General features: G+C 40.9%; 3 protein-coding genes across 3 annotated transcripts in view; 2 read left to right on the top strand and 1 right to left on the bottom strand.

The window, feature by feature from the left end:
• Window positions 1-27,145, top strand: part of LOC139383331 (lysyl oxidase-like 3b) — a 288,262-nt gene that overhangs the window by 217,407 nt on the left and 43,710 nt on the right. The gene's annotated exons all lie outside the window — the stretch shown is intronic.
• LOC139383235 (G-protein coupled receptor 151-like) lies at window positions 431-1,639 on the top strand. The gene has a single exon (XM_071127677.1). The coding sequence runs from the start codon at window positions 431-433 to the stop codon at window positions 1,637-1,639; it is 1,209 nt and encodes a 402-aa protein (XP_070983778.1).
• Window positions 4,652-25,613, bottom strand: LOC139383665 (osteoclast stimulatory transmembrane protein-like). The gene is made up of 10 exons (XM_071128200.1): window positions 25,570-25,613; window positions 21,389-21,683; window positions 14,551-14,663; window positions 10,888-11,086; window positions 10,361-10,455; window positions 10,080-10,178; window positions 9,756-9,963; window positions 5,272-5,451; window positions 4,865-4,996; window positions 4,652-4,736 (listed from the first exon to the last, which is right to left on the bottom strand). Exons 1-9 carry the CDS (start codon window positions 25,611-25,613, stop codon window positions 4,871-4,873), a joined length of 1,359 nt encoding a protein of 452 aa, XP_070984301.1. The 3' UTR covers window positions 4,652-4,736; window positions 4,865-4,870.

Raw genomic sequence — 27,145 nt, 5'->3', positions numbered from 1 at the left:
TGCCGCTGCTGCTACTCAACACAAGCCACTGAACACTGAACATAGGTCCTAACTTTGGCCTATTTTAGTTTGAATGAATTGAATGTCTTTTAGAAAATAAGCCTTTAGCCAATTTTTTTTTTAAATGTAAGTGTAGATTTTGCCGACAGCACACTCAAGTACCCTTCCTCTCAGAATAGTACCCTGGAGCCACAGCCATCAATGACGAAAGTGGTCGACGACAACAATAAACGGCAGCACTTGAAATAGCTTGCCTGCCAGTCCGCTCAACCACTACATAGATGTCTTATCAGATAGCAGCATTTCAGCACCACAGCTCAGGGACAGATCTTTCTTTCTAAGGGAGAAATCTAGAGATCAATCCATTTGAACTAGTTGATTACCGCATATAAAAAATATTTTTAAAAACTAAACACAGATTACAGAAAATATGGATTTTGACCGACCGAGGAACGTTTCATTTTTTGACTTTGCCGGGGGAGTTCAACTACTCCACGGTGTGAACGCCAGGTCAGTCCTCCCTGTTATTCTGATAGGGATCTGTTGGACTGGAGTCATAGGGAACCTTCTGGTACTACTGAGTCTCATCCACGACCTGAGAAACGGGACAGCATCCGAAGTCAAATCGCTACTTGCCGGTCTGAGCTCTACAGACCTATTGATCACACTGTTGTGTGCACCTGTGCGCGCAGTCACCTACTACAGACAGACCTGGATCTTGGGAAGCTTGTTGTGCCAAACAGCGGATTGGTTTCAGCACTCCTGCCTGGTCGCCAAAACGTTCACCCTGGCGGCAACAACCGGGGCAAGATGTACCTTTGTTTCAGGCTCCTCTGATAGCAAATATTTTAGCCACATGCAAATCTATGGAGCCCTGGCTTTCATCTGGATAGCATCACTGGTCTCCTCCACCCCTCTTACGATATTCACGTCTTTACAGCCATACCATGACGTCAAGCTGTGCGTAACTGAAATACCATTTTGCGCATCTGGGTTCATGGATGTGTTCTACAAGATCTACCCAACCCTAACTTACCTGGTGCCCATTCTCTTTACCGTTGTGCACTACACCAAGACACTACTGGACACGAAGCCGAAGGGGGACCTTGACGTGACCAATGCTCAACCCCAGGACAAGGGGGCCACTGCGGTGTGGTTATCTGTCAGTGTGGCCAACGCGCTCATGCTACTGCCTGAATGGAGCTCATGGACTTGGGCTCGGCTGGGATACAGTAACAACTACACACCTCCTGTGGGGTTCGTCATCTTCTCTCAGGTCCTCATGTACTCATGTAGCTCTCTGTCACCCATCATATTCCTCACCGCATATGAAGACGTGCGTCATGGGCTCAAAAGTCTGTGGCTTTTCAGAACTTGCAGACGCTCGAAACGCACCAGTATTAGCACAAGTCCAAATATGGAGGAGAACGGAGCAGAGGGAAGAGGAGCCATTGTCATCTATCCGCTCGTGGACTTGAAACATGTGTCTTTGGAGACGCCAGAGGGGTGCGATCTGCGCACAGACACTGCAGCGCGGAAGATCTTTCCTGACTTGGAACACTTTTGGACAGAGCGCGTGAACACGCACGATCCACTTCCGTGGGAGTCACAGGAGGAAAAATCATACTTTAAATCCTGAATTGATCTGAGCAGACGATTTTGGGATGAATATATATTTTTTTTGTCCCACAGATTATTTGGAAATGGTCTTCTTTCTGATTTATATGCGTTAGCCTAACTATTGTATTAAAATTACATATTTTTCGCATTATTCATACACTCAGAATTCGCTGCTTCATCTTCAGTAGCCTACCTCTCCTTGTTGTGCATGAGAGTTCAATTGCGTGGTCTCAGTGGGTGGTCTCACTAAATAGAGTACATGGGCGGAGAATCAAGTCGCAGTTAACTTAAATATGAAATTACATTAAATATGATTAGAATGTAGTTTACTACAGTGTCTGTAAATAAATATTGATAATGGAACAAAGAGGGTGCTCAACCAACGTGAGTCAATAAAAAACATGTAATTATGATTGAAAGGGAAAAGGCACAACTCGCACATAGGTTAGGTTACTATGGTGACCATAGTTTAGGCTACTATGGTGACCATAGGTAAGGTTACTATGGTGACCATAGGTAAGGTTACTATGGTGACCATAGGTTAGGTTACTATGGTGACCATAGGTTAGGCTACTATGGTGACCATAGTTTAGGTTACTATGGTGACCATAGGTAAGGTTACTATGGTGACCATAGGTTAGGCTACTATGATCACTTGATGTAAAATGGGACCCAACGGGGCCATATAGTAGGCTTCACACAACCTGTTATTCCGCTCTGTGGTGTCCAAATTGTCCTAAATCCAGCAGGCTGAACACAACAACAACAAAAATGCAATTTCAGAATGTTGGGGAGACATGACCCCCTCTCCCCCGTCCCCAGGGAAAGTTGCACCCCTGGTACATTTTATAAATAGATCCAATTGTGTTTATCTTATTTTTAATATCAGTCATGTTTTAGTAATAACAGTAATGTTTATAATAACAGTAATGTTTATAATAACAGTAATGTTTATAATAACAGTAATGTTTATAATAACAGTAATGTTTATAATAACAGTCATGTTAATAATGACAGTCATGTTTATAATGACAGTCATGTTAATACTCATTGATGCTGGTTATCCTCTTTGCATGATCCTAATGAGCTAGATGCCCTAACATAATATGCTCTACAATGTTTAATGTTAGTATTAGCCTAACTATTTGGAAAGTTCTTGAAACTGCATGTCTATTTGGTGTTTGTGCAATTATATTATCAAAATGTATTTACAAACTACCTTGAGTTGATTCATTTTACTGTTTTCCAGATAACTGATAGGGGGAATACAGTATGTTACAATATGTAAACTGAGTATTTACAAAACATTAGGAACATCTGCTCTTTCCATGACATAGACTGACCAGGTGAATCCAGGTGAAACCAATGATCCCTTATTGCTGTCACTTGTTAAATCCACTTCAAATCACTGTAGATGAAGGGGAGGAGACAGGTGGTTAAAGAAGGATTTTTAAGCCATTCAGAGGGTGAATGGGCAAGACAAAATTTTTAAGCGCCTTTGAATGGGGTATGGCAGTAGGTGCCAGAAACACCGGTTTGAGGTGGTGTGTGTGTGTGGGGGGGGGGGGGGGGCAACTCAATATCAGGTTATATCAAGCCTACTATATGATATAAACTGGGACCCAACAGGGCCATATAGTAGGCTTGATATAACCTGGGACCCAACAGGGCCATATAGTAGGCTTGGTATAAACTGGGACCCAACAGGGCCATATAGTAGGCTTGGTATAAACTGGGACCCAACAGGGCCATATAGTAGGCTTGGTATAACCTGGGACCCAACAGGGCCATATAGTAGGCTTGGTATAACCTGGGACCCAACAGGGCCATATAGTAGGCTTGATATAAACTGGGACCCAACAGGGCCATATAGTAGGCTTGGTATAAACTGGGACCCAACAGGGCCATATAGTAGGCTTGGTATAAACTGGGACCCAACAGGGCCATATACAGGCAGCCTCTGAAACAAGCTCCTTGTTCCTGAACTGTCATTATTTTCTCCCGCAGTGTAATCATTAATATGTTTTATGAATAACTGGTGCTGTTTGGTGTAGTGATTAATATGTTTGATAAATAACCAACACGTTTTGGTGTAATGGTAGACAGGGTATTTCCAGTTAGTGTGCTTCCCTATGATTACATTGAAAACAGAGTCAGATGGACAGGTAATGCTGATTTTAATAAGATTTCAAGTCAATTATCTTATTGACATGATTGATTGATTAATGTATATGTAGAATCTTGTTCATTTCTAGTCATCGTTGGTCTGCAGTGGAATCTTGTTCATTTCTAGTCATCGTTGGTCTGCAGTAGAATCTTGTTCATTTTCAGTCATCGTTGGTCTGCAGTAGAATCTTGTTCATTTCTAGTCATCGTTGGTCTGCAGTGGAATCTTGTTCATTTCTAGTCATCGTTGGTCTGCAGTGGAATCTTGTTCATTTCTAATCATCGTTGGTCTGCAGTAGAATCTTGTTCATTTCTAGTCATCGTTGGTCTGCAGTAGAATCTTGTTCATTTCTAGTCATCGTTGGTCTGCAGTAGAATCTTGTTCATTTTCAGTCATCGTTGGTCTGCAGTAGAATCTTGTTCATTTCTAGTCATCGTTGGTCTGCAGTAGAATCTTGTTCATTTCTAGTCATCGTTGGTCTGCAGTGGAATCTTGTTCATTTTCAGTCATCGTTGGTCTGCAGTAGAATCTTGTTCATTTTCAGTCATCGTTGGTCTGCAGTAGAATCTTGTTCATTTTCAGTCATCGTTGGTCTGCAGTGGAATCTTGTTCATTTTCAGTCATCGTTGGTCTGCAGTGGACTCTTGTTCATTTTCAGTCATCGTTGGTCTGCAGTGGAATCTTGTTCATTTTCAGTCATCGTTGGTCTGCAGTAGAATCTTGTTCATTTTCAGTCATCGTTGGTCTGCAGTGGAATCTTGTTCATTTTCAGTCATCGTTGGTCTGCAGTGGAATCTTGTTCATTTTCAGTCATCGTTGGTCTGCAGTGGAATCTTGTTCATTTTCAGTCATCGTTGGTCTGCAGTGGAATCTTGTTCATTTTCAGTCATCGTTGGTCTGCAGTAGAATCTTGTTCCCGAGGTGTATGGTCTGATCCGCCTTCCAGTTTCTATGAAGTAGATTTCAATTTTACTTCCTGTATCATAATCACATTATTGATTCATTCAATGATTGATTGATCTAAAGAATGGACATCATGAAGACATGAAATAACCAAAAAAAAAACGAATTCCATACACCGATCTAGGAAATATTTCCCTCATCCTCCAGCTTTAATAGAATCTTGTCCCGCAGGTACAAGGCTCGTTCCTCCTCTCTGTCTCTGTAGAAGGACGAGCAGATCTTCCTCCTGATCCTCCTGGAGAACACCTGACATAATAACATTGTAATATGATACATGGCATTTGCAGAAGCTTTTATCCAAACGTTACGTAGAGTAGTAACGGTTTCAAATGGGTGGCAGCAAACAAAAGTGCCGAACTCTACCTACTGAGCTACATAGAACCACCTCTCACCTCTCCCCGAATCCCTACTGAGCTACACAGAACCACCTCTCACCTCTCCCAGAATACCTACTGAGCTACACAGAACCACCCCTCACCTCTCCCAGAATACCTAATGAGCTACACAGAACCACCTCTCACCTCTCCCAGAATCATGACCAGGGCGGTGAGGAAGAGGGCTGCGGTGGTGGAGAGGACAGACGGGTCTGGGGGGGACAGGGGACGTACGCAGTCCGGGGGCAACAGCAGGATCCTGTAGCGATACTCTTTGTTCATTTCTCCCACAGGTTCATGGACAAAGCCAATGATTAGGGCTGTAATCTAAAAACAGAGACAGAGGGTTGAGCTTTGTGGATGGTAATACAGCTGATACTGTTGATACGGGTAACGTAACCAGGTAACGTAACCAGGTAGTGTAACAAGGTAATGTAACCAGGTAACGTAACCAGGTAACGTAACCAGGTAATGTAACCAGCTAACGTAACCAGGTAACGTAACCAAGTAACGTAACCAGGTAACGTAACCAGATAACGTAACCGGGTAAAGTAACCAAGTAGTGTAACCAGGTAACGTAACCAGGTAACGTAACCGGGTAATGTTACCGGGTAACGTAACCAGGTAACGAAACCGGGTAATGTAACCAGGTAATGTAACCAGGAAGTGTAACCAGGTAACGTAACCGGGTAACGTAACCGGGTAACGTAACCGGGTAATGTAACCGGCTAATGTAATCGGGTAATGTAACCAGGTAACGTAACCAGGTAAAGTAACCAGGTAATGTAACCAGGTAATCTAACCAGGAAGTGTAACCAGGTAACGTAACCAGGTAATCTAACCAGGTAAAGTAACCAGGTAATGTAACCAGGTAATCTAACCAGGTAATGTAACCAGGAAGTGTAACCAGGTCATCTAACCAGGTAATGTAACCAGGAAGTGTATCCAGGTAAAGTAACCAGGTAACGTAACCGGGTAATGTACAGTCCCTAGACATTTTTATTGAGGCATAAGACTATTTCAAGGTTTTGTTATATTTCTCAAGTTGTGATTGAATATCAAAATAAAATACAATTGTATTTCTTACATGTTTTGAAAAACAACAGCTGTAGTGCTAACATGGAAATGCTTACTTACGGGCCGTTGCCAACAATGCAGAGAGAAAATAGAGAAACAAAAGAAAAATAATAACACAAGGAATAAATACACAATGAGTAACGATATATATATAATATATACACGGGGTACCAGAGTCAATGAGTAACGATATATATATAATGTATACACGGGGTACCAGAGTCAATGAGTAACGATATATATATAATGTATACACGGGGTACCAGAGTCAATGAGTAACGATATATATATAATGTATACACGGGGTACCAGAGTCAATGAGTAACGATATATATATAATGTATACACGGGGTACCAGAGTCAATGAGTAACGATATATATATAATATATACACGGGGTACCAGAGTCAATGAGTAACGATATATATATAATGTATACACGGGGTACCAGAGTCAATGAGTAACGATATATATATAATATATACACGGGGTACCAGAGTCAATGAGTAACGATATATATATAATGTATACACGGGGTACCAGAGTCAATGAGTAACGATATATATATAATATATACACGGGGTACCAGAGTCAATGAGTAACGATATATATATAATGTATACACGGGGTACCAGAGTCAATGAGTAACGATATATATATAATATATACACGGGGTACCAGAGTCAATGAGTAACGATATATATATAATGTATACACGGGGTACCAGAGTCAATGAGTAACGATATATATATAATGTATACACGGGGTACCAGAGTCAATGAGTAACGATATATATATAATGTATACACGGGGTACCAGAGTCAATGAGTAACGATATATATATAATGTATACACGGGGTACCAGAGTCAATGAGTAACGATATATATATAATATATACACGGGGTACCAGAGTCAATGAGTAACGATATATATATAATATATACACGGGGTACCAGAGTCAATGAGTAACGATATATAATATATACACGGGGTACCAGAGTCAATGAGTAACGATATATATATAATATATACACGGGGTACCAGAGTCAATGAGTAACGATATATATATAAGATATACACGGGGTACCAGAGTCAATGAGTAACGATATATAATATATACACGGGGTACCAGAGTCAATGAGTAACGATATATATATAATGTATACACAGGGTACCAGAGTCAATGAGTAACGATATATATATAATATATACACGGGGTACCAGAGTCAATGAGTAACGATATATATATAATATATACACGGGGTACCAGAGTCAATGAGTAACGATATATATATAATGTATACACGGGGTACCAGAGTCAATGAGTAACGATATATATATAATGTATACACAGGGTACCAGAGTCAATGAGTAACGATATATATATAATGTATACACAGGGTACCAGAGTCAATGAGTAACGATATATATATAATATATACACGGGGTACCAGAGTCAATGAGTAACGATATATATATAATGTATACACGGGGTACCAGAGTCAATGAGTAACGATATATATATAATGTATACACGGGGTACCAGAGTCAATGAGTAACGATATATATATAATATATACACAGGGTACCAGAGTCAATGAGTAACGATATATATATAATGTATACACGGGGTACCAGAGTCAATGAGTAACGATATATAATATATACACGGGGTACCAGAGTCAATGAGTAACGATATATATATAATGTATACACGGGGTACCAGAGTCAATGAGTAACGATATATATATAATATATACACGGGGTACCAGAGTCAATGAGTAACGATATATATATATAATATATACACGGGGTACCAGAGTCAATGAGTAATGATATATATATATATAATATATACACGGGGTACCAGAGTCAATGAGTAATGATATATATATATAATGTATACACGGGGTACCAGAGTCAATGAGTAACGAAATATATATAATATATACACGGGGTACCAGAGTCAATGAGTAACGATATATATATAATGTATACACGGGGTACCAGAGTCAATGAGTAACGATATATATATAATATATACACGGGGTACCAGAGTCAATGAGTAATGATATAAAAATAATATATACACGGGGTACCAGAGTCAATGAGTAACGATATATATATAATGTATACACGGGGTACCAGAGTCAATGAGTAACAATATATATATAATATATACACGGGGTAACAGTACTGAGTCAATGAGTAACGATATATATATATAATATATACACGGGGTACCAGTACTTAGTCAATGAGTAACGATATATATATAATGTATACACGGGGTACCAGAGTCAATGAGTAACGATATATATATAATATATACACGGGGTACCAGAGTCAATGAGTAACGATATATATATAATATATACACGGGGTACCAGAGTCATTGAGTAACGATATATATATAATGTATACACGGGGTACCAGAGTCAATGAGTAACGATATATATATAATATATACACGGGGTACCAGTACTGAGTCAATGAGTAACGATATATATATAATATATACACGGGGTACCAGAGTCAATGAGTAACGATATAAATATAATATATACACGGGGTACCAGAGTCAATGAGTAACGATATATATATAATATATACACGGGGTACCAGTACTGAGTCAATGAGTAACGATATATATATAATATATACACGGGGTACCAGAGTCAATGAGTAACGATATAAATATAATATATACACGGGGTACCAGAGTCAATGAGTAACGATATATATATAATGTATACACGGGGTACCAGAGTCAATGAGTAACGATATATATATAATATATACACAGGGTACCAGAGTCAATGAGTAACGATATATATATAATATGTACACGGGGTACCAGAGTCAATGAGTAACGATATATATATAATATATACACAGGGTACCAGAGTCAATGAGTAACGATATATATATAATATATACACGGGGTACCAGAGTCAATGAGTAATGATATATATATAATGTATACACGGGGTACCAGAGTCAATGAGTAACGATATATATATAATATATACACGGGGTACCAGAGTCAATGAGTAATGATATATATATAATATATACACGGGGTACCAGAGTCAATGAGTAACGATATATATATAATATATACACGGGGTACCAGTACTGAGTCAATGAGTAATGATATATATATAATATATACACAGGGTACCAGAGTCAATGAGTAACGATATATAAATATAATATATACACGGGGTACCAGAGTCAATGAGTAACGATATATATATAATATATACACGGGGTACCAGAGTCAATGAGTAACGATATATATATATATATATAATATATACACGGGGTACCAGAGTCAATGAGTAACGATATATATATAATATATACACGGGGTACCAGAGTCAATGAATAACCGCAGATTTTCCACTCGTCACCGGATCCTTACAAGGCACCCAATCTCCTTCCGCGATATCTCCATCTTTTTTTGGGGGGGGGGGGTGCCTCGTCGGGTGTCTGGAGTAAATCCTTCCCGTCCGACTCATTAAAGAAAAGTCTTTGTTGAATATACTAACCTTCATTTGGAGTGAGATGGTAGTTTTCACCTCAGGAATGTCCTGTGCCCAGCTCAGAGACGTCTGCAGGACAGAGTAGATGAGGTGGTCGAGCCCTAGGACCAGGGCACATACCAGGCAGTAGAAGCCCAGGATGGTGCCTCCCCACAGGCATCGTCTCAGCTCCCTCTGTGTCATCCTCCAGCCCCTGGTCCTCACCAGCCTCTTTCTGTAATCAATCAATCAAATGTACTTTATAAATTCCTTTTTACATCAGTAGTTGGCACAAAGTGCTCTACAGATACCCAGCCTGGATCTGAAGAGAGAGACCTACAGGTTTCCCACCTGTAGGCCTCTGGGAGCTCCTCCACCCCCCGGGTCCTCAGTAACTCCTGTAGTCGGCCTGTCTGACACACATTGTCGTGCTTTAGGTCTGTGAGATACCTGAGGAAAAGAAGAGAACTCTAACTCCTCTAGTCTAAACATATAAAAAGGTAGGCTGGAACCACCCTAAAGAGCAAGCCTCCCTAGAGGAAGGGGACCTACAGTAGTTAGGCAGGAACCTAGAAATAAACCCAGAGAGGAACTCAGAGGGGTGTCCTCTTCAGCTGTATTGGGTAGATTACCTGACCAGGTAACTGGCAGAACTCCCAAGCAGCAGCATGATGAAGGAGGAGGCGATGACCTTCTGGGCCACCTGACCTGTGACCTCCAGAGTATCCTGTGTAAGGGAGTTAAGAATTTGCCTTAAGCTGAAAATCTCTCCAATGGTGCCATCGAAAATATAAAATTTTTTGGTGGCACAACTGCTTGGTATGTTTTCAAAGAGGGCGGTGGAGTTCGCGATCAGACTGATGAAGTGAAGCTGTTAGCAACACAATGATGTTGGTTTCACCTGAAGCAGAATTGCTGAAAACAAAGACTATCGCTTGTGTTCAAATAGCGTCAGGAATTTTTTTTTGTTGCAAACTACGACAATAACCCTTTCCTAAACTCAACCTAATTCTCCTAACCTGCTATGTTAATTATTTTAACCTTCTGATTAAGTTCTCCTAACCTGCTTAAAAGAATTATGTCTGCCGTACTCCCCATCTAGTCAAAACCGGCAGCCCCGCAGAACAACGTGAGTTTCCAATAACACGATACACCTCACCTGCATGGCTTTGAACTCAGCCTTCAGTCTGGCCGAGGCGTTTCTGATACCCATCTTCATCTCCTCGACATCCACTTTCTGCTCGATCTGCAAGAACTGGTTGCTGTTCACAATTCTCGGTATGCTTCCGATGAAATTCTTCATGTCGTGTAGGGCGTTGTTTACTTGACTGGTGGAGGCCAGGATTCTCTCGGCGGTGCTGTAGGACCCATTTAAAAGTGTGTTACATGGAGTCACATTTATTTATTTTCCATGATATAGCACACACTTTTTTCCATACAGCTGGTTCCTAAAGAGTTGAGTCTGCTTCTTGATTAAATAACATCTCTCCTTCATGCTTCAGGGGAGAGTGGGGTAAGTTCAGCACAGGCGGTTGGTGGCACCTTAATTGAGGAGGATGGGCTCGTGCTAATGGCTGGAGCCAAAAGGCCAAAGGCTAAGTTGAGTCAATGGCCACTATATCCATACAAATGATGATTACATGTTCTCCGTTTTTAATGCGTAATAGGTATAGGATTCTTGCAATGAGTCATGCATATGAACTCAACTCAGAGAGCTTGCCAACAAATTGGTCAAGAAATGGAAGGCTAAGTGATGTTGAACAGAGAGATCTGCCTTCGGAAAGTATTCAGAACCCTTTTTCCACATTTTCTTATTATATATTATATCATATATATATATATATATATATATATATATATAATATGGTTACAGACATATTCTAACATTGATCATATCTTTTTCCCCCTCATCAATCTACACACAATACTGCATAATAAGAAAGCAAAAACAGGATTTTATTAAAATAAGAAACTGAAGTATCACATTTACATGAATATTCAGACCTTTTACTCAGTACTTATTTGTATTTTTTTAACCTTTATTTAACAAGTCAGTTAAAGAACAAATTCTCATTTACAATGACGGCCCTAGACCGGCCAAACCCGGGCGACGCAGGGCCAATTGTGCACCGCCATATGGGGCTCCCAATCCCGTCCGGTTGTGATACAGCCTGGATACAAACCAGGGTGGCTGTAGTGACGCCCCTAGCACTGAGACACAGTGCCTTAGACCAAAGCACTTTTGGCAGCAATTACAGCCTCGAGTCTTCTTGGGTATGACGCTACAAGCTTGGCACACCTGTATTTGGGGAGTTAATCCCATTCTTCTCTGCATATTCTCTCAAGCTCATTCAGGTTGGAAGGTGAGCGTTGCTGCACAGCTATTTCCAGGTCTCTTAAGAGATGTTCGATCGGGTTCAAGTCTGGGCTCTGGCGGGGCCAGCCAAGGACGTTCAGATTCTTGTCCCAAAGCCACTCATACGTTGTCTTGGCTGTGTGCTTAGGGTCGTTGTCCTGTTGGGAGGTGAACCTTCGCCCCAGTCTGAGGTCCTGAGTGCTCTGGAGCAGGTTTTCATTAAGGATCTCTCTGTACTTTGCTCTGTTCATCTTTGCCATGATCCTGACTAGTCTCCCAGTCTCTGCCACTGAAAAACATCCCCACAGCATGATGCTGCCACCACCATGCTTCACCGTAGGGATGGTGCCAGGTTTCCTCCAGACGTGACGCTTCGCATTCAGGCCAAAGAGTTCAATGTTGATTTCGTCAGACCAGAGAATCTTCTTTCTCAAGGTATGAGAGTCTTTAGGTGCCTTTTGGCAAACTCCATGCGGGCTGTCATGTGCCTTTTACTGATGAGTGGCTTCCGTCTGGCCACTCTACCACAAAGACCTGATTGGTGGAGTGCTGCAGAGAAGGTTGTCCTTCTGGAAGCTTCTCCCGTTTAAAATTTTTACTCATTTTGTTTATTTAGCCTTTATTTAACTAGGCAAGTCAGTTAAGGAGAAATTCTTATTTACAATGACAGCCTACCAAAATACAAAAGTCATCCTGCATGGATGTAGCTGGGATAAAAAAAAAAAATTATAGTACAAAACACACATCACGACAAGAGAGACAGCACAACACTACATAAAGAGAGACCTAAGACAACAACATAGCAAGGCAGCAACACATGACAGCACAACATGGTAGCAACACCACATGACAACAATATGGTAGCAACACAACATGGCAGCTACACAACATGGTAGCAACACAACATGGCAGCTACACAACATGGTAGCAACACAACATGGCAGCTACACAACATGGTAGCAGCACAAAACATGGTACAAACATTATTGGGCACAGACAACAGCACAAGGTGAAAGAAGGTAGAGACAACAATACATCACGCCAAGCAGCCACAACCGTCAGTAAGAGTGTGGAGATAGAACGGTCCAGTTTGAGTGTTTGTTGCAACTCGTTCCAGTCGGTAGCTGCAGCGAACTGAAAAGAAGAGCGACCCAGGGATGTGTGTGCTTTGGGAACCTTTAACAGAATGTGACTGGCGGAACGGGTGTTGTATGTGGAGGATAAGCGCTGCAGGAGATATCTCAGATGGGGGGGAGTGAGGCATGAGAGAGGTTTATAAATAAGCATCAACCAGTGGGTCTTGCGTCAGCTATACAGAGATGAGCAGTTTACAGAGGAGTATAGAGTGCAGTGATGTGTCCTATAAGGAGCATTGGTGGCAAATCTGATGGCCGAATGGTAAAAAACATCTATAAATTAGGTCTCCGTAATCTAGCATGGGTAGGATGGTCATCTGAATCAGGGTTAGTTTGGCAGCTGGGGTGAAAGAGGAGTGATTACGATAGAGGAAGCCAAGTCTAGATTTAACTTTAGCCTGCAGCTTTGATATGTGCTGAGATAAGGACAGTGTACCGTCTAGACATACTCCCACGTACTTGGCAGAGAAAGCTTTGATGTAGAGCGTTTTACGCAACTGATTGGCTCAAACACACAAGGAAATAAATTCCACAAATTAACTTTTAAGAAGGCCCACTTGTTTATGGAAGTGCATTCCAGGTGACTACCTCATGAAGCTGGTTGGGAGAATGCCAAGAGTGTGCAAAGCTGTCATCAAGGCAAAGGATGGCAATTTGAAGAATCTCAAATCTAAAATATATTTTGATTTGTTTAACACTTTTTTGCTTGCTATATGATTCCATATGTGTTATATCATAGTTTTAATGTCTTCACTATTATTCTACAATGTAGAAAATAGTACAAATAAAGAAAAACCCTTGAATGACTAGGTGTGTCCGAACTGTTGACTGGTACGGTATATAAATACCATAAGTACAGAAATGGTTTGCTCAGTGGGAAATGAATATCCAACTTGTTAGTGACAACTGTGTGGAGTTTGGCATTTGTGACTGCAAAACACTTACCTTAATATGAACATTGGTAATTGTAGTCTTATAACTAAAATATGTAGTCAGTCAGGTCCTACACATACTCCTCGTGTCCTCTCTCTCCTCGTCTCCTTCTCAAAAACTAATTGGAGGAGAAGGTCAGAGGGGAGGGACCTTTGGCTTTCTCATCCAATGGGTATTGAGACAGAGATGAGGAAAGAGAGGATGCAAGGAGTATGCAAATGAGATATTCCAAATGAGAAGGTAGCACGCCTCCCAGGGGTGAGTCCCGAATGTGCATGGAGCTGGGAGGGCTATCACGGGCCGATGGCACCGCAGCTGTGGGAGGAGCACTTGATCATATCAACAGAGGGCCTCACCTGTGGGAGGAGCACTTGATCATATCAACGGAGGGGCTCACCTGTGGGAGGAGCACTTGATCATGTCAACAGAGCGGCTCAAGTTCCTGGTCATGTTGGGGATGCAGCTGGTCACCACAATAACCAGGGCAGTGGAGATGAGGATCTTCCTGCCCTGTTTGTAGGGTTGCAATGATGTCACCAGGAAGTATCACCGTACCAGGAAGTATCGCCGTACCAGGAAGTACCATGGCAAGGAAACAAAACATGAAGCTGGATTCAATATCCTGAGGAAAGAAGTAAATAGCCTTGTTCGAGCCACAACCAGCAACGGCTCATAGGAGCAGGAACCAACGGCTCATAGGAGCAGGAACCGACGGCTCATAGGAGCAGGAACCGACGGCTCATAGGAGCAGGAACCGACGGCTCATAGGAGCAGGGACCGACGGCTCATAGGAGCAGGAACCGACGGCTCATAGGAGCAGGAACCGACGGCTCATAGGAGCAGGAACCAACGGCTCATAGGAGCAGGAACCAACGGCTCATAGGAGCAGGAACCAACGGCTCATAGGAGCAGGAACCAACGGCTCATAGGAGCAGGAACCAACGGCTCATAAGGAGCAGGAGCCTAGACAGCTTGATGTCCCAGTACATCCCCTGGACTTGACGCTAGACTATCACAGGCTCCTGAGGAAGACAGTCCTACCATTAGAAACACTACTAGTCTATCACAGAGTCCTGATGAAGACAGTCCTACCATTAGAAACACTACTAGTCTATCACAGAGTCCTGATGAAGACAGTCCTACCATTAGAAACACTACTAGTCTATCACAGAGTCCTGATGAAGACAGTCCTACCATTAGAAACACTACTAGTCTATCACAGAGTCCTGATGAAGACAGTCCTACTATTAGAAGACAGTCCTACCATTAGACACTGTTGGATTCTAGCTTGAAATGTACTTATTCATGTTACCATACTAGAATGTATTGCTTTCTTCACGTGTATAAGGAATAAAGAGGAACTAGGGGTGTGGAAAGTTACTGACTACAAGTTACTGTGAGAGAAAAGGGGAACAGAGTACACGACCGCAAAAGACAACACCGCAAAATTTAGGCAGTATATCGGGCAACAGATAACAGTTCTGAGAAATTACACCCCTAATCTGATCTTGACATATTTGCCTGTTTGATCATGTGCAAAACAAATATTTGCAGCTGTATGACCCAGTGGAGTTGAATACGTTTGGTTTGAGCTTTTCCTTGTCGTCCTTAGCTTATGTTGTTCTGTTATGAGCCACAGGTTTTATTTTCCAAGTGTTTGACATAAAGCAGGTTCTTAAAGGACTAAAGAGTTTACTCTGCATCGTACTTTCTTTTTTTTGCCATGAAATGTGAAACCCTAATGAAACCCTAATGAAACCCTAATGAAACCCTAATGAAACCCTAATGAAACCCTAATGAAACCCTAATATGAAACCCTAATGAAACCCTAATGAAACCCTAATATGAAACCCTAATGAAACCCTAATGAAACCCTAATGAAACCCTAATGAAACCCTAATGAAACCCTAATGAAACCCTAATGAAACCCTAATATGAAACCCTAATGAAACCCTAATGAAACCCTAATGAAACCCTAATATGAAACCCTAATGAAACCCTAATGAAACCCTAATATGAAACCCTAATGAAACCCTAATGAAACCCTAATGAAACCCTAATGAAACCCTAATGAAACCCTAATATGAAACCCTAATGAAACCCTAATGAAACCCTAATGAAACCCTAATATGAAACCCTAATGAAACCCTAATATGAAACCCTAATATGAAACCCTAATGAAACCCTAATGTGAAACCCTAATATGAAACCCTAATATGAAACCCTAATGAAACCCTAATGAAACCCTAATATGAAACCCTAATATGAAACCCTAATGAAACCCTAATGAAACCCTAATGAAACCCTAATGAAACCCTAATGAAACCCTAATGAAACCCTAATATGAAACCCTAATATGAAACCCTAATGAAACCCTAATGAAACCCTAATGAAACCCTAATGAAACCCTAATGAAACCCTAATATGAAACCCTAATATGAAACCCTAATATGAAACCCTAATATGAAACCCTAATGAAACCCTAATGTGAAACCCTAATGTGAAACCCTAATGTGAAACCCTAATGTGAAACCCTAATGTGAAACCCTAATGTGAAACCCTAATGAAACCCTAATGTGAAACCCTAATGTGAAACCCTAATGTGAAACCCTAATGTGAAACCCTAATATGAAACCCTAATATGAAACCCTAATGAAACCCTAATGTGAAACCCTAATGAAACCCTAATGAAACCCTAATGAAACCCTAATGAAACCCTAATGAAACCCTAATATGAAACCCTAATATGAAACCCTAATATGAAACCCTAATATGAAACCCTATTGAAACCCTAATGTGAAACCCTAATGTGAAACCCTAATGTGAAACCCTAATGTGAAACCCTAATGTGAAACCCTAATGTGAAACCCTAATGAAACCCTAATGTGAAACCCTAATGTGAAACCCTAATGTGAAACCCTAATGTGAAACCCTAATATGAAACCCTAATGTGAAACCCTAATATGAAACCCTAATGTGAAACCCTAATATGAAACCCTAATGTGAAACCCTAATATGAAACCCTAATATGAAACCCTAATATGAAACCCTAATATGAAACCCTAATATGAAACCCTAATATGAAACCCTAATATGAAACCCTAATGTGAAACCCTAATGAAACCCTAATGTGAAACCCTAATGTGAAACCCTAATGAAACCCTAATATGAAACCCTAATGAAACCCTAATGTGAAACCCTAATGAAACCCTAATGAAACCCTAATGTGAAACCCTAATATGAAACCCTAATATGAAACCCTAATGAAACCCTAATGAAACCCTAATGAAACCCTAATATGAAACCCTAATGAAACCCTAATGAAACCCTAATGTGAAACCCTAATATGAAACCCTAATATGAAACCCTAATGAAACCCTAATATGAAACCCTAATGAAACCCTAATGAAACCCTAATGAAACCCTAATGAAACCCTAATATGAAACCCTAATGAAACCCTAATGTGAAACCCTAATGAAACCCTAATGAAACCCTAATGAAACCCTAATGAAACCCTAATGAAACCCTAATGAAACCCTAATATGAAACCCTAATGTGAAACCCTAATATGAAACCCTAATATGAAACCCTAATGAAACCCTAATGAAACCCTAATGAAACCCTAATGAAACCCTAATGAAACCCTAATATGAAACCCTAATGAAACCCTAATGTGAAACCCTAATGAAACCCTAATGAAACCCTAATGAAACCCTAATGAAACCCTAATGAAACCCTAATGAAACCCTAATATGAAACCCTAATGAAACCCTAATGTGAAACCCTAATATGAAACCCTAATGTGAAACCCTAATGTGAAACCCTAATATGAAACCCTAATATGAAACCCTAATGTGAAACCCTAATGAAACCCTAATGAAACCCTAATATGAAACCCTAATATGAAACCCTAATGAAACCCTAATATGAAACCCTAATATGAAACCCTAATGAAACCCTAATGAAACCCTAATATGAAACCCTAATGTGAAACCCTAATATGAAACCCTAATGAAACCCTAATATGAAACCCTAATATGAAACCCTAATGAAACCCTAATGAAACCCTAATATGAAACCCTAATGAAACCCTAATGTGAAACCCTAATGTGAAACCCTAATGAAACCCTAATGAAACCCTAATGAAACCCTAATATGAAACCCTAATATGAAACCCTAATGTGAAACCCTAATATGAAACCCTAATGTGAAACCCTAATATGAAACCCTAATGAAACCCTAATATGAAACCCTAATGTGAAACCCTAATATGAAACCCTAATGAAACCCTAATATGAAACCCTAATGAAACCCTAATGAAACCCTAATATGAAACCCTAATATGAAACCCTAATATGAAACCCTAATATGAAACCCTAATATGAAACCCTAATGAAACCCTAATATGAAACCCTAATGAAACCCTAATATGAAACCCTAATGAAACCCTAATATGAAACCCTAATGAAACCCTAATGAAACCCTAATATGAAACCCTAATATGAAACCCTAATGAAACCCTAATATGAAACCCTAATGTGAAACCCTAATGAAACCCTAATGTGAAACCCTAATATGAAACCCTAATGAAACCCTAATATGAAACCCTAATGTGAAACCCTAATGAAACCCTAATGTGAAACCCTAATGTGAAACCCTAATGTGAAACCCTAATGAAACCCTAATATGAAACCCTAATGTGAAACCCTAATGAAACCCTAATATGAAACCCTAATGTGAAACCCTAATGAAACCCTAATGTGAAACCCTAATGTGAAACCCTAATGTGAAACCCTAATGAAACCCTAATGTGAAACCCTAATATGAAACCCTAATGAAACCCTAATATGAAACCCTAATGTGAAACCCTAATGAAACCCTAATGTGAAACCCTAATGTGAAATCCTAATGAAACCCTAATGAAACCCTAATGAAACCCTAATGAAACCCTAATATGAAACCCTAATGAAACCCTAATGAAACCCTAATATGAAACCCTAATGTGAAACCCTAATGAAACCCTAATGTGAAACCCTAATGTGAAATCCTAATGAAACCCTAATGAAACCCTAATGAAACCCTAATATGAAACCCTAATGAAACCCTAATGTGAAACCCTAATGAAACCCTAATGTGAAACCCTAATGTGAAATCCTAAAGAAAGCCTAATGAAACCCTAATGAAACCCTAATGTGAAACCCTAATGTGAAACCCTAATGTGAAACCCTAATATGAAACCCTAATGAAACCCTAATATGAAACCCTAATGAAACCCTAATGTGAAACCCTAATGAAACCCTAATGTGAAACCCTAATGAAACCCTAATATGAAACCCTAATGAAACCCTAATGTGAAACCCTAATGTGAAACCCTAATGTGAAACCCTAATATGAAACCCTAATGTGAAACCCTAATATGAAACCCTAATGTGAAACCCTAATGTGAAACCCTAATGTGAAACCCTAATATGAAACCCTAATATGAAACCCTAATGTGAAACCCTAATGAAACCCTAATGTGAAACCCTAATGTGAAACCCTAATATGAAACCCTAATGTGAAACCCTAATGAAACCCTAATGAAACCCTAATGTGAAACCCTAATGTGAAACCCTAATGAAACCCTAATGTGAAACCCTAATGTGAAACCCTAATGTGAAACCCTAATATGAAACCCTAATGTGAAACCCTAATGTGAAACCCTTGCGGACAACACAACAGTGGTAGGCTTGATTACCAACAACGACGAGACGGCCTACAGGGAGGAGGTGAGGGCCCTCGGAGTGTGGTGTCAGGAAAATAACCTCACACTCAACGTCAACAAAACTAAGGAGATGATTGTGGACTTCAGGAAACAGCAGAGGGAACACCCCCCTATCCACATCGATGGAACAGTAGTGGAGAGGGTAGCAAGTTTTAAGTTCCTCGGCATACACATCACAGACAAACTGAATTGGTCCACTCACACAGACAGCATTGTGAAGAAGGCGCAGCAGCGCCTCTTCAACCTCAGGAGGCTGAAGAAATTCGGCTTGTCACCAAAAGCACTCACAAACTTCTACAGATGCACAATCGAGAGCATCCTGGCGGGCTGTATCACCGCCTGGTACGGCAACTGCTCCGCCCTCAACCGTAAGGCTCTCCAGAGGGTAGTGAGGTCTGCACAACGCATCACCGGGGGCAAACTACCTGCCCTCCAGGACACCTACACCACCCGATGTCACAGGAAGGCCATAAAGATCATCAAGGACATCAACCACCCGAGCCACTGCCTGTTCACCCCGCTATCATCCAGAAGGCGAGGTCAGTACAGGTGCATCAAAGCTGGGACCGAGAGACTGAAAAACAGCTTCTATCTCAAGGCTATCAGACTGTTAAACAGCCACCACTAACATTGAGTGGCTGCTGCCAACACACTGACACTGACTCAACTCCAGCCACTTTAATAATGGGAATTGATGGGAAATGATGTAAATATATCACTAGCCACTTTAAACAATGCTACCTTATATAATGTTACTTACCCTACATTATTCATCTCATATGCATACGTATATACTGTACTCTATATCATCGACTGTATCCTTATGTAATACATGTATCACTAGCCACTTTAACTATGCCACTTTGTTTACATACTCATCTCATATGTATATACTGTACTCGATACCATCTACTGTATCTGCCTATGCTGCTCTGTACCATCACTCATTCATATATCCTTATGTACATATTCTTTATCCCCTCACACTGTGTACAAGACAGTAGTTTTGGAATTGTTAGTTAGATTACTTGTTGGTTATTACTGCATTGTCGGAACTAGAAGCACAAGCATTTCGCTACACTCGCATTAACATCTGCTAACCATGTGTATGTGACAAATAAAATTTGATTTGATTTGATTTGATTTGATTTAATGTGAAACCCTAATATGAAACCCTAATGTGAAACCCTAATGTGAAACCCTAATGAAACCCTAATGTGAAACCCTAATGAAACCCTAATGAAACCCTAATGTGAAACCCTAATGTGAAACCCTAGTGAAACCCTAATGTGAAACCCTAATGAAACCCTAATGTGAAACCCTAATGAAACCCTAATGAAACCCTAATGTGAAATCCTAATGAAACCCTAATGTGAAACCCTAATGAAACCCTAATGTGAAACCCTAATGAAACCCTAATGTGAAACCCTAATATGAAACCCTAATATGAAACCCTAATGACAACTCTACCTGTTTGGTTCCCAGGGAGGGCACTGAGATAGAGAGGACACAGCGGACGGGGTGGAGGAGGAGCAACAGCAGGACTACTATACAGCCCCAGGTACTGGACACCACCATTGACGGAAAGGGCTGGTAGTTCAGACTGTAGACCATCCAGACGTGTAGAAGACCTCCTATCGCTGCACCGATGATGAGACAGAAACAGAAGAGGATAAAGACCTCTAACGTGTTCGCCGGGGAAGGTTTGGAATATACACCCCATTGGAACGTCAACGTGGAAGATAGTCTTCTTTTAAAAGATGATCTATAGATTCAAAACAAAAAAACAAAAAAGTATATATTTTTTGTCATTTCGTTGATCATCTTCTTGGACAGTGTTCTACCATCCTGGTCTTTTAATTAGATGTTATATTATGATACGACTTAACACATTGTGGTGGGGGGGGGGGTAGGAAACACACTCTACCAGGATATACTTCCACACTCCATGCCCCAGGTGGCAGCACTGAATCTAGGATATATAATATGAAACAAGGTTTTGATGTGTCTGTACTATATCTAGGAGATTGTTTGTGAATTTTTGCACACATGCAGCTGAAGTCGGGAAGTTTTACACCTCAGTCGAATACATTTAAACTCAGTTTTTCCACAACTCCTGACATTTCATCTTAGTAAAAATTCCCTGTCTTATGGTCAGTTAGGATCACCAGTTTATTTTAAGAATGTGAAATGTCAGAATAATAGTAGAGAGAATGATTTATTTAAACTTGTATTTCTTTCATCACAATCCCAGTGGGTCAGAAGTTTACTTACACTCACCTACTATTTTGTAGCATTGCCTTTAAATTGTTTAACTTGGGTCAAACGTGTCGGGTAGCCTTCCACAAGCTTCCCACAATAAGTTGGGTGAATTTTGGCCCACTCCAATACCTTGACTTTGTTGTCCTTAAACCATTTTGTTACAACTTTGGAAGTATGCTTGGGTTCATTGTCCATTTGGAAGACCCTTTTGTGACCAAGCTTTAACTTCCTGACTGATGTCTTGAGATGTTGCTTCAATATATCCACATAATTTTCCTACCTCATGATGCCATCTATTTTGTGATGTGCACCAGTCCCTCCTGCAGCAAAGCACCCCCACAATATGATGCAGCCACCCCCGTGCTTCACGGTTGGGATGGTGTTCTTCGGCTTGCAAGCCTTCCCCTTTTTCCTCCAAACACAATGATGGTCATGATGGCCAAACAGTTATATATTTTTTCAGACCAGAGGACATTTCTCCAAAAGGTACGATCTTTGTTCCCATGTACAGTTGCAATTTGTAGTCTGGCGTCTTTATGGCGGTTTTGGAGCGGTGGCTTCTTCCTTGTTGAGTGGCCTTTCAGGTTATGTCAATATAGGACTCGTTTTACTGTGGATATAGATACTTTTGTACCTGTTTCCTCCAGCATCTTCACAAGGTCCTTTGCTGTTGTTCTGGGATTGATTTGTACTTTTCGCACGAAAGTACGTTCATCTTTAGGAGACAGAACGAGTCTCCTTCCTGAGCGGTGTGACGGCTGCGTGGTCCCATGGTGTTTATACTTGCTTACTATTATTTTTACAGATGAACGTGGTCCCTTCAGGCGTTTGGACAATGCTCCCAAAGATGAACCAGACCTGTGGAAATCTACCATTTTTTTTCTCTTGGCTGATTTCTTTCGATTTTCCCATGATGTCAAGCAAAGAGGCACTGAGTTTGAAGGTAGGCCTTGAAATACATCCACAGGTACTCCTCCAATTGACTCAAATTATGTCAATTAGCCCATCTGAAACTTCTAAAGCCATGACATCATTTTCTGGAAATTTCCAAGCTGTTTAAAGGCACAGACAACTTAGTGTATGTAAACTTCTGACCCACTGGAATTGTGATACAGTGAATTCTAAGTGAAATAATCTGTCTGCAAACAATTGTTGTGAAAATGACTTGTGTCATGCAGAAAGTAGATGTCCTGACCGACTTGCCAAAACTATAGTTTGTTAAAACAAGATCATTTGTGGAGTGGTTGAAAAACGAGTTTTAATACCTCGAACCTAAGTGTATGTAAACTTCCAACTTCAACTGTATTTAAGTCCTTTATTTTGTTGACACAAAACCTCCCCTTCATTTGTATTGGTTACCCTCAGACGAGTTCTGTGACACTTGTTGGGGTCATGGAGCAAAAAGAACACCATTTCGTTCATGAGTCTGCCCTTTCGATAGTGGGTCATATTAGTTTTAGCTCAAACCGTTCGGACGCTATAGATGTTTTCTTGAGAAGACAGATTTCCTGGATGTCTCGTGGTCTGACAAACACCGCTGTAGCTCAGCCACTTTCCACCACCAATGCAGAAGGCTGATATCTCTAGCTTAAAGCAACGGATTTTGATGGGGATTTTTTATTATGTTACTTAGATTGACGCATGGGTGCATCAATATACTCTTAAGGATTAAGGAGATGGTCAGTCAGTGTCCCGGCTGGATGGTCAATAGACTCATTAAGGAGATGGTCAGTCAGTGTCCCGGCTGGATGGTCAATAGACTCATTAAGGAGATGGTCAGTCAGTGTCCCGGCTGGATGGTCAATAGACTCATTAAGGAGATGGTCAGTCAGTGTCCCGGCTGGATGGTCAATAGACTCATTAAGGAGATGGTCAGTCAGTGTCCCGGCTGGATGGTCAATAGACTCATTAAGGAGATGGTCAGTCAGTGTCCCGGCTGGATGGTTAATAGACTCATTAAGGAGATGGTCAGTCAGTGTCCCGGCTGGATGGTCAATAGACTCATTAAGGAGATGGTCAGTCAGTGTCCCGGCTGGATGGTCAATAGACTCATTAAGGAGATGGTCAGTCAGTGTCCCGGCTGGATGGTCAATAGACTCATTAAGGAGATGGTCAGTCAGTGTCCCGGCTGGATGGTCAATAGACTCATTAAGGAAATGGTCAGTCAGTGTCCCGGCTGGATGGTCAATAGACTCATTAAGGAGATGGTCAGTCAGTGTCCCGGCTGGATGGTCAATAGACTCATTAAGGAGATGGTCAGTCAGTGTCCCGGCTGGATGGTCAATAGACTCATTAAGGAGATGATCAGTCAGTGTCCCGGCTGGATGGTCAATAGACTCATTAAGGAGATGGTCAGTCAGTGTCCCGGCTGGATGGTCAATAGACTCATTAAGGTGATGGTCAATAGACTCATTAAGGTGAAGGTCAATAGACTCATTAAGGTGGTGGTCAGTCAGTGTCCCAGCTGACAAGCCGTGGGGCTGCTGGTTGGTTTGGATGGCCTTGAAGCCCTTTGTTTGGTGAGGAGTTTTAAGTTTGTACATTATTTTGGTATTTTTTCTGTTTCGTCACTATCTGAGCAAAAATAATCCACTTTGACTGATCGACCCAGTGGTCAAGAAGGAGCTGGCCCTGGAAGGTAAGGTGGCCCTGGAAGGTAAGGTGGCCCTGGAAGGTAAGGTGGCCCTGGAAGGTAAGGTGGCCCTGGAAGGTAAGGTGACCCTGGAAGGTATGGTGGCTCGCTCCTTGGTCCATCCATGTACTTTCAACACCTGGTTGCATACTCTTACTTCTCATTTTAATGCGTCAAATCAGGTTACACACAGTGAACTGGGCCTAAGACCCCTCGACCCCTCGACCACTCGAGGGCAATAATATTAGCAGTCTAGTTAATCGGTTTTGTAACAATTACATGAAGCATATTATATAATGGTAAATAATTAATACACTGTATATCAGACCTGGGTTCAAATACTATTTCAATTATTTAAATTTCTTTCACATACATTTTAAATTAAATAATCAGATATTTTCTATTTGAAAATAAAAGCAGTTGAATATTGGAATGTATTTGGGAAGTATTGGGATGTATTTACTCAAATACACAGATTATTTTCAAATACAAATAAATATCCCCATGCATTTGAACCCAGGTCCTATGAGTATTTAAAATAATGTAGTTGGAAATAAGTACTTGAAAATATTTTCAAATTGTAGACGACTTCGAGGAAATAATTTGAAAATAATTTCAAGTATCTCCAATAAAAGTAGTTCATTTTGGCCACATTTATTTGCTAATAATCAAATAAACAGAAAGTAGTTATTTCCATAACAAATAATCAAATCCACGTGTAGTTGAACTTAGGTGTGATTATTAACTCTGGACTCACAGGAATCCCGAGGCTCGGTGTGGACCGCTGGAGACATCCTCCATGACGTATGGACTTCAATGACTGGGATTAAATTAACAACAACATAATGGGTGAAATATTCACAAATTGGTACAATTTTATTTTTTAAATTAAAAAAATAAAAATAAACATCTAAACGTAAATATTGAACAATGGTGTTTTCTGTGTTTTAATTAAAACAGAATTGGTTCAGCCAATATAACATTTTAACAATTAGTTCTGCTATTATGTCTACAGATATTCATATAAATTCTAGTTTATAACCTACCTTCAGTTCTCTGGCACAGTGCTGGGTTGAGTGTAGAATCTATGAATCATAGTTTATGACCTACCTTCAGTTCTCTGGCACAGTGCTGTGTTGAGTGTAGAAATGCCCTTGGTAGTCCAACTCAAGAGACCGATTGATTTATATACAGCCCTGAGGGGTTCCTCTTTTCTGGCCATGGACAGGCTGAAAACACTTACGTAATATGTTGATAAATACAGGGTCTGAAAAAATTCATTTCTACTGTGTTGAAATGGAACTTCAGATGTCCTGTGTGTCAGACATTAACTGGTATTACTGTGTAATAAGGCGGTAGTAGAAAGCCTGTATAAGGGTTAGCACTCAGGCTAGAATGAAAGACTGCCGTAGAAAGCCAGTACGAGGGTTAGCACTCAGGCTAGAATGAATGGCGGCCGTAGAAAGCCAGTACGAGGGTTAGCACTCAGGCTAGAATGAAAGACTGCCGTAGAAAGCCAGTACGAGGGTTAGCACTCAGGCTAGAATGAAAGACTGCAGTAGAAAGCCAGCACGAGGGTTAGCACTCAGGCTAGAATGAAAGACTGCCGTAGAAAGCCAGCACGAGGGTTAGCACTCAGGCTAGAATGAATGGCGGCCGTAGAAAGCCAGTACGAGGGTTAGCACTCAGGCTAGAATGAAAGACTGCCGTAGAAAGACAGTACGAGGGTTAGCACTCAGGCTAGAATGAAAGACTGCCGTAGAAAGCCAGTGCGAGGGTTAGCACTCAGGCTAGAATGAAAGACTGCCGTAGAAAGACAGTACGAGGGTTAGCACTCAGGCTAGAATGAAAGGCGGCCGTAGAAAGCCTGTATGAGGGATAGCACTCAGGCTAGAATGAAAGGCAGCCGTAGAAAGCCTGTATGAGGGTTAGTGCTCAGGCTAGAATGAAAGGCGGCTGGTGCGTGGGAGAGAAAACATCTGTAGAGCTCAAAAAGTACTCACACTCAAAACCATGACAGGAAACAGTACAAAACGTTAAAGTGTAAGGGACAGCTGATGTGTGTGGACAACACTACAAGAAACAAAGTCCAACAAAGTCCAATTCCTCATTAACCCCTTGGGGGAGTAGAGTTTTTAAGTGGAAGAGCCATCCGTACCATCTGGAGAAGGAACTCATCCGTACCATCTGGAGAAGGAACTCATCCGTACCATCTGGAGAAGGAACTCATCCGTACCATCCGGAGAAGGAACTCATCCGTACCATCCGGAGAAGGAACTCATCCGTACCATCCGGAGAAGGAACTCATCCGTACCATCCGGAGAAGGAACTCA

Source organism: Oncorhynchus clarkii, chromosome 25 (genome assembly GCF_045791955.1).
Source record: "Oncorhynchus clarkii lewisi isolate Uvic-CL-2024 chromosome 25, UVic_Ocla_1.0, whole genome shotgun sequence".
NCBI lineage: Eukaryota > Metazoa > Chordata > Actinopteri > Salmoniformes > Salmonidae > Oncorhynchus > Oncorhynchus clarkii.
Note: the sequence above shows the minus strand (reverse complement) of the source record. Positions and strands in the feature narration are given on the sequence as shown.

What these genes read in the sequence shown, in the direction of transcription:
- LOC139383665 (XM_071128200.1), bottom strand. Translation starts at nt 25,613, where the DNA reads ATGGAGGATGTCTCCAGCGGTCCACACCGAGCCTCGGGATTCCT. An exon ending in CCTCCCTGGGAACCAAACAG is followed by an intron (nt 14,664 to 21,388) that starts GTAGAGTTGTCA and finishes CCCTACAAACAG; the next exon opens with GGCAGGAAGATCCTCATCTC. An exon ending in CTGAGTTCAAAGCCATGCAG is followed by an intron (nt 10,456 to 10,887) that starts GTGAGGTGTATC and finishes TCCCTTACACAG; the next exon opens with GATACTCTGGAGGTCACAGG.
- LOC139383235 (XM_071127677.1), top strand. Translation starts at nt 431, where the DNA reads ATGGATTTTGACCGACCGAGGAACGTTTCATTTTTTGACTTTGCCGGG.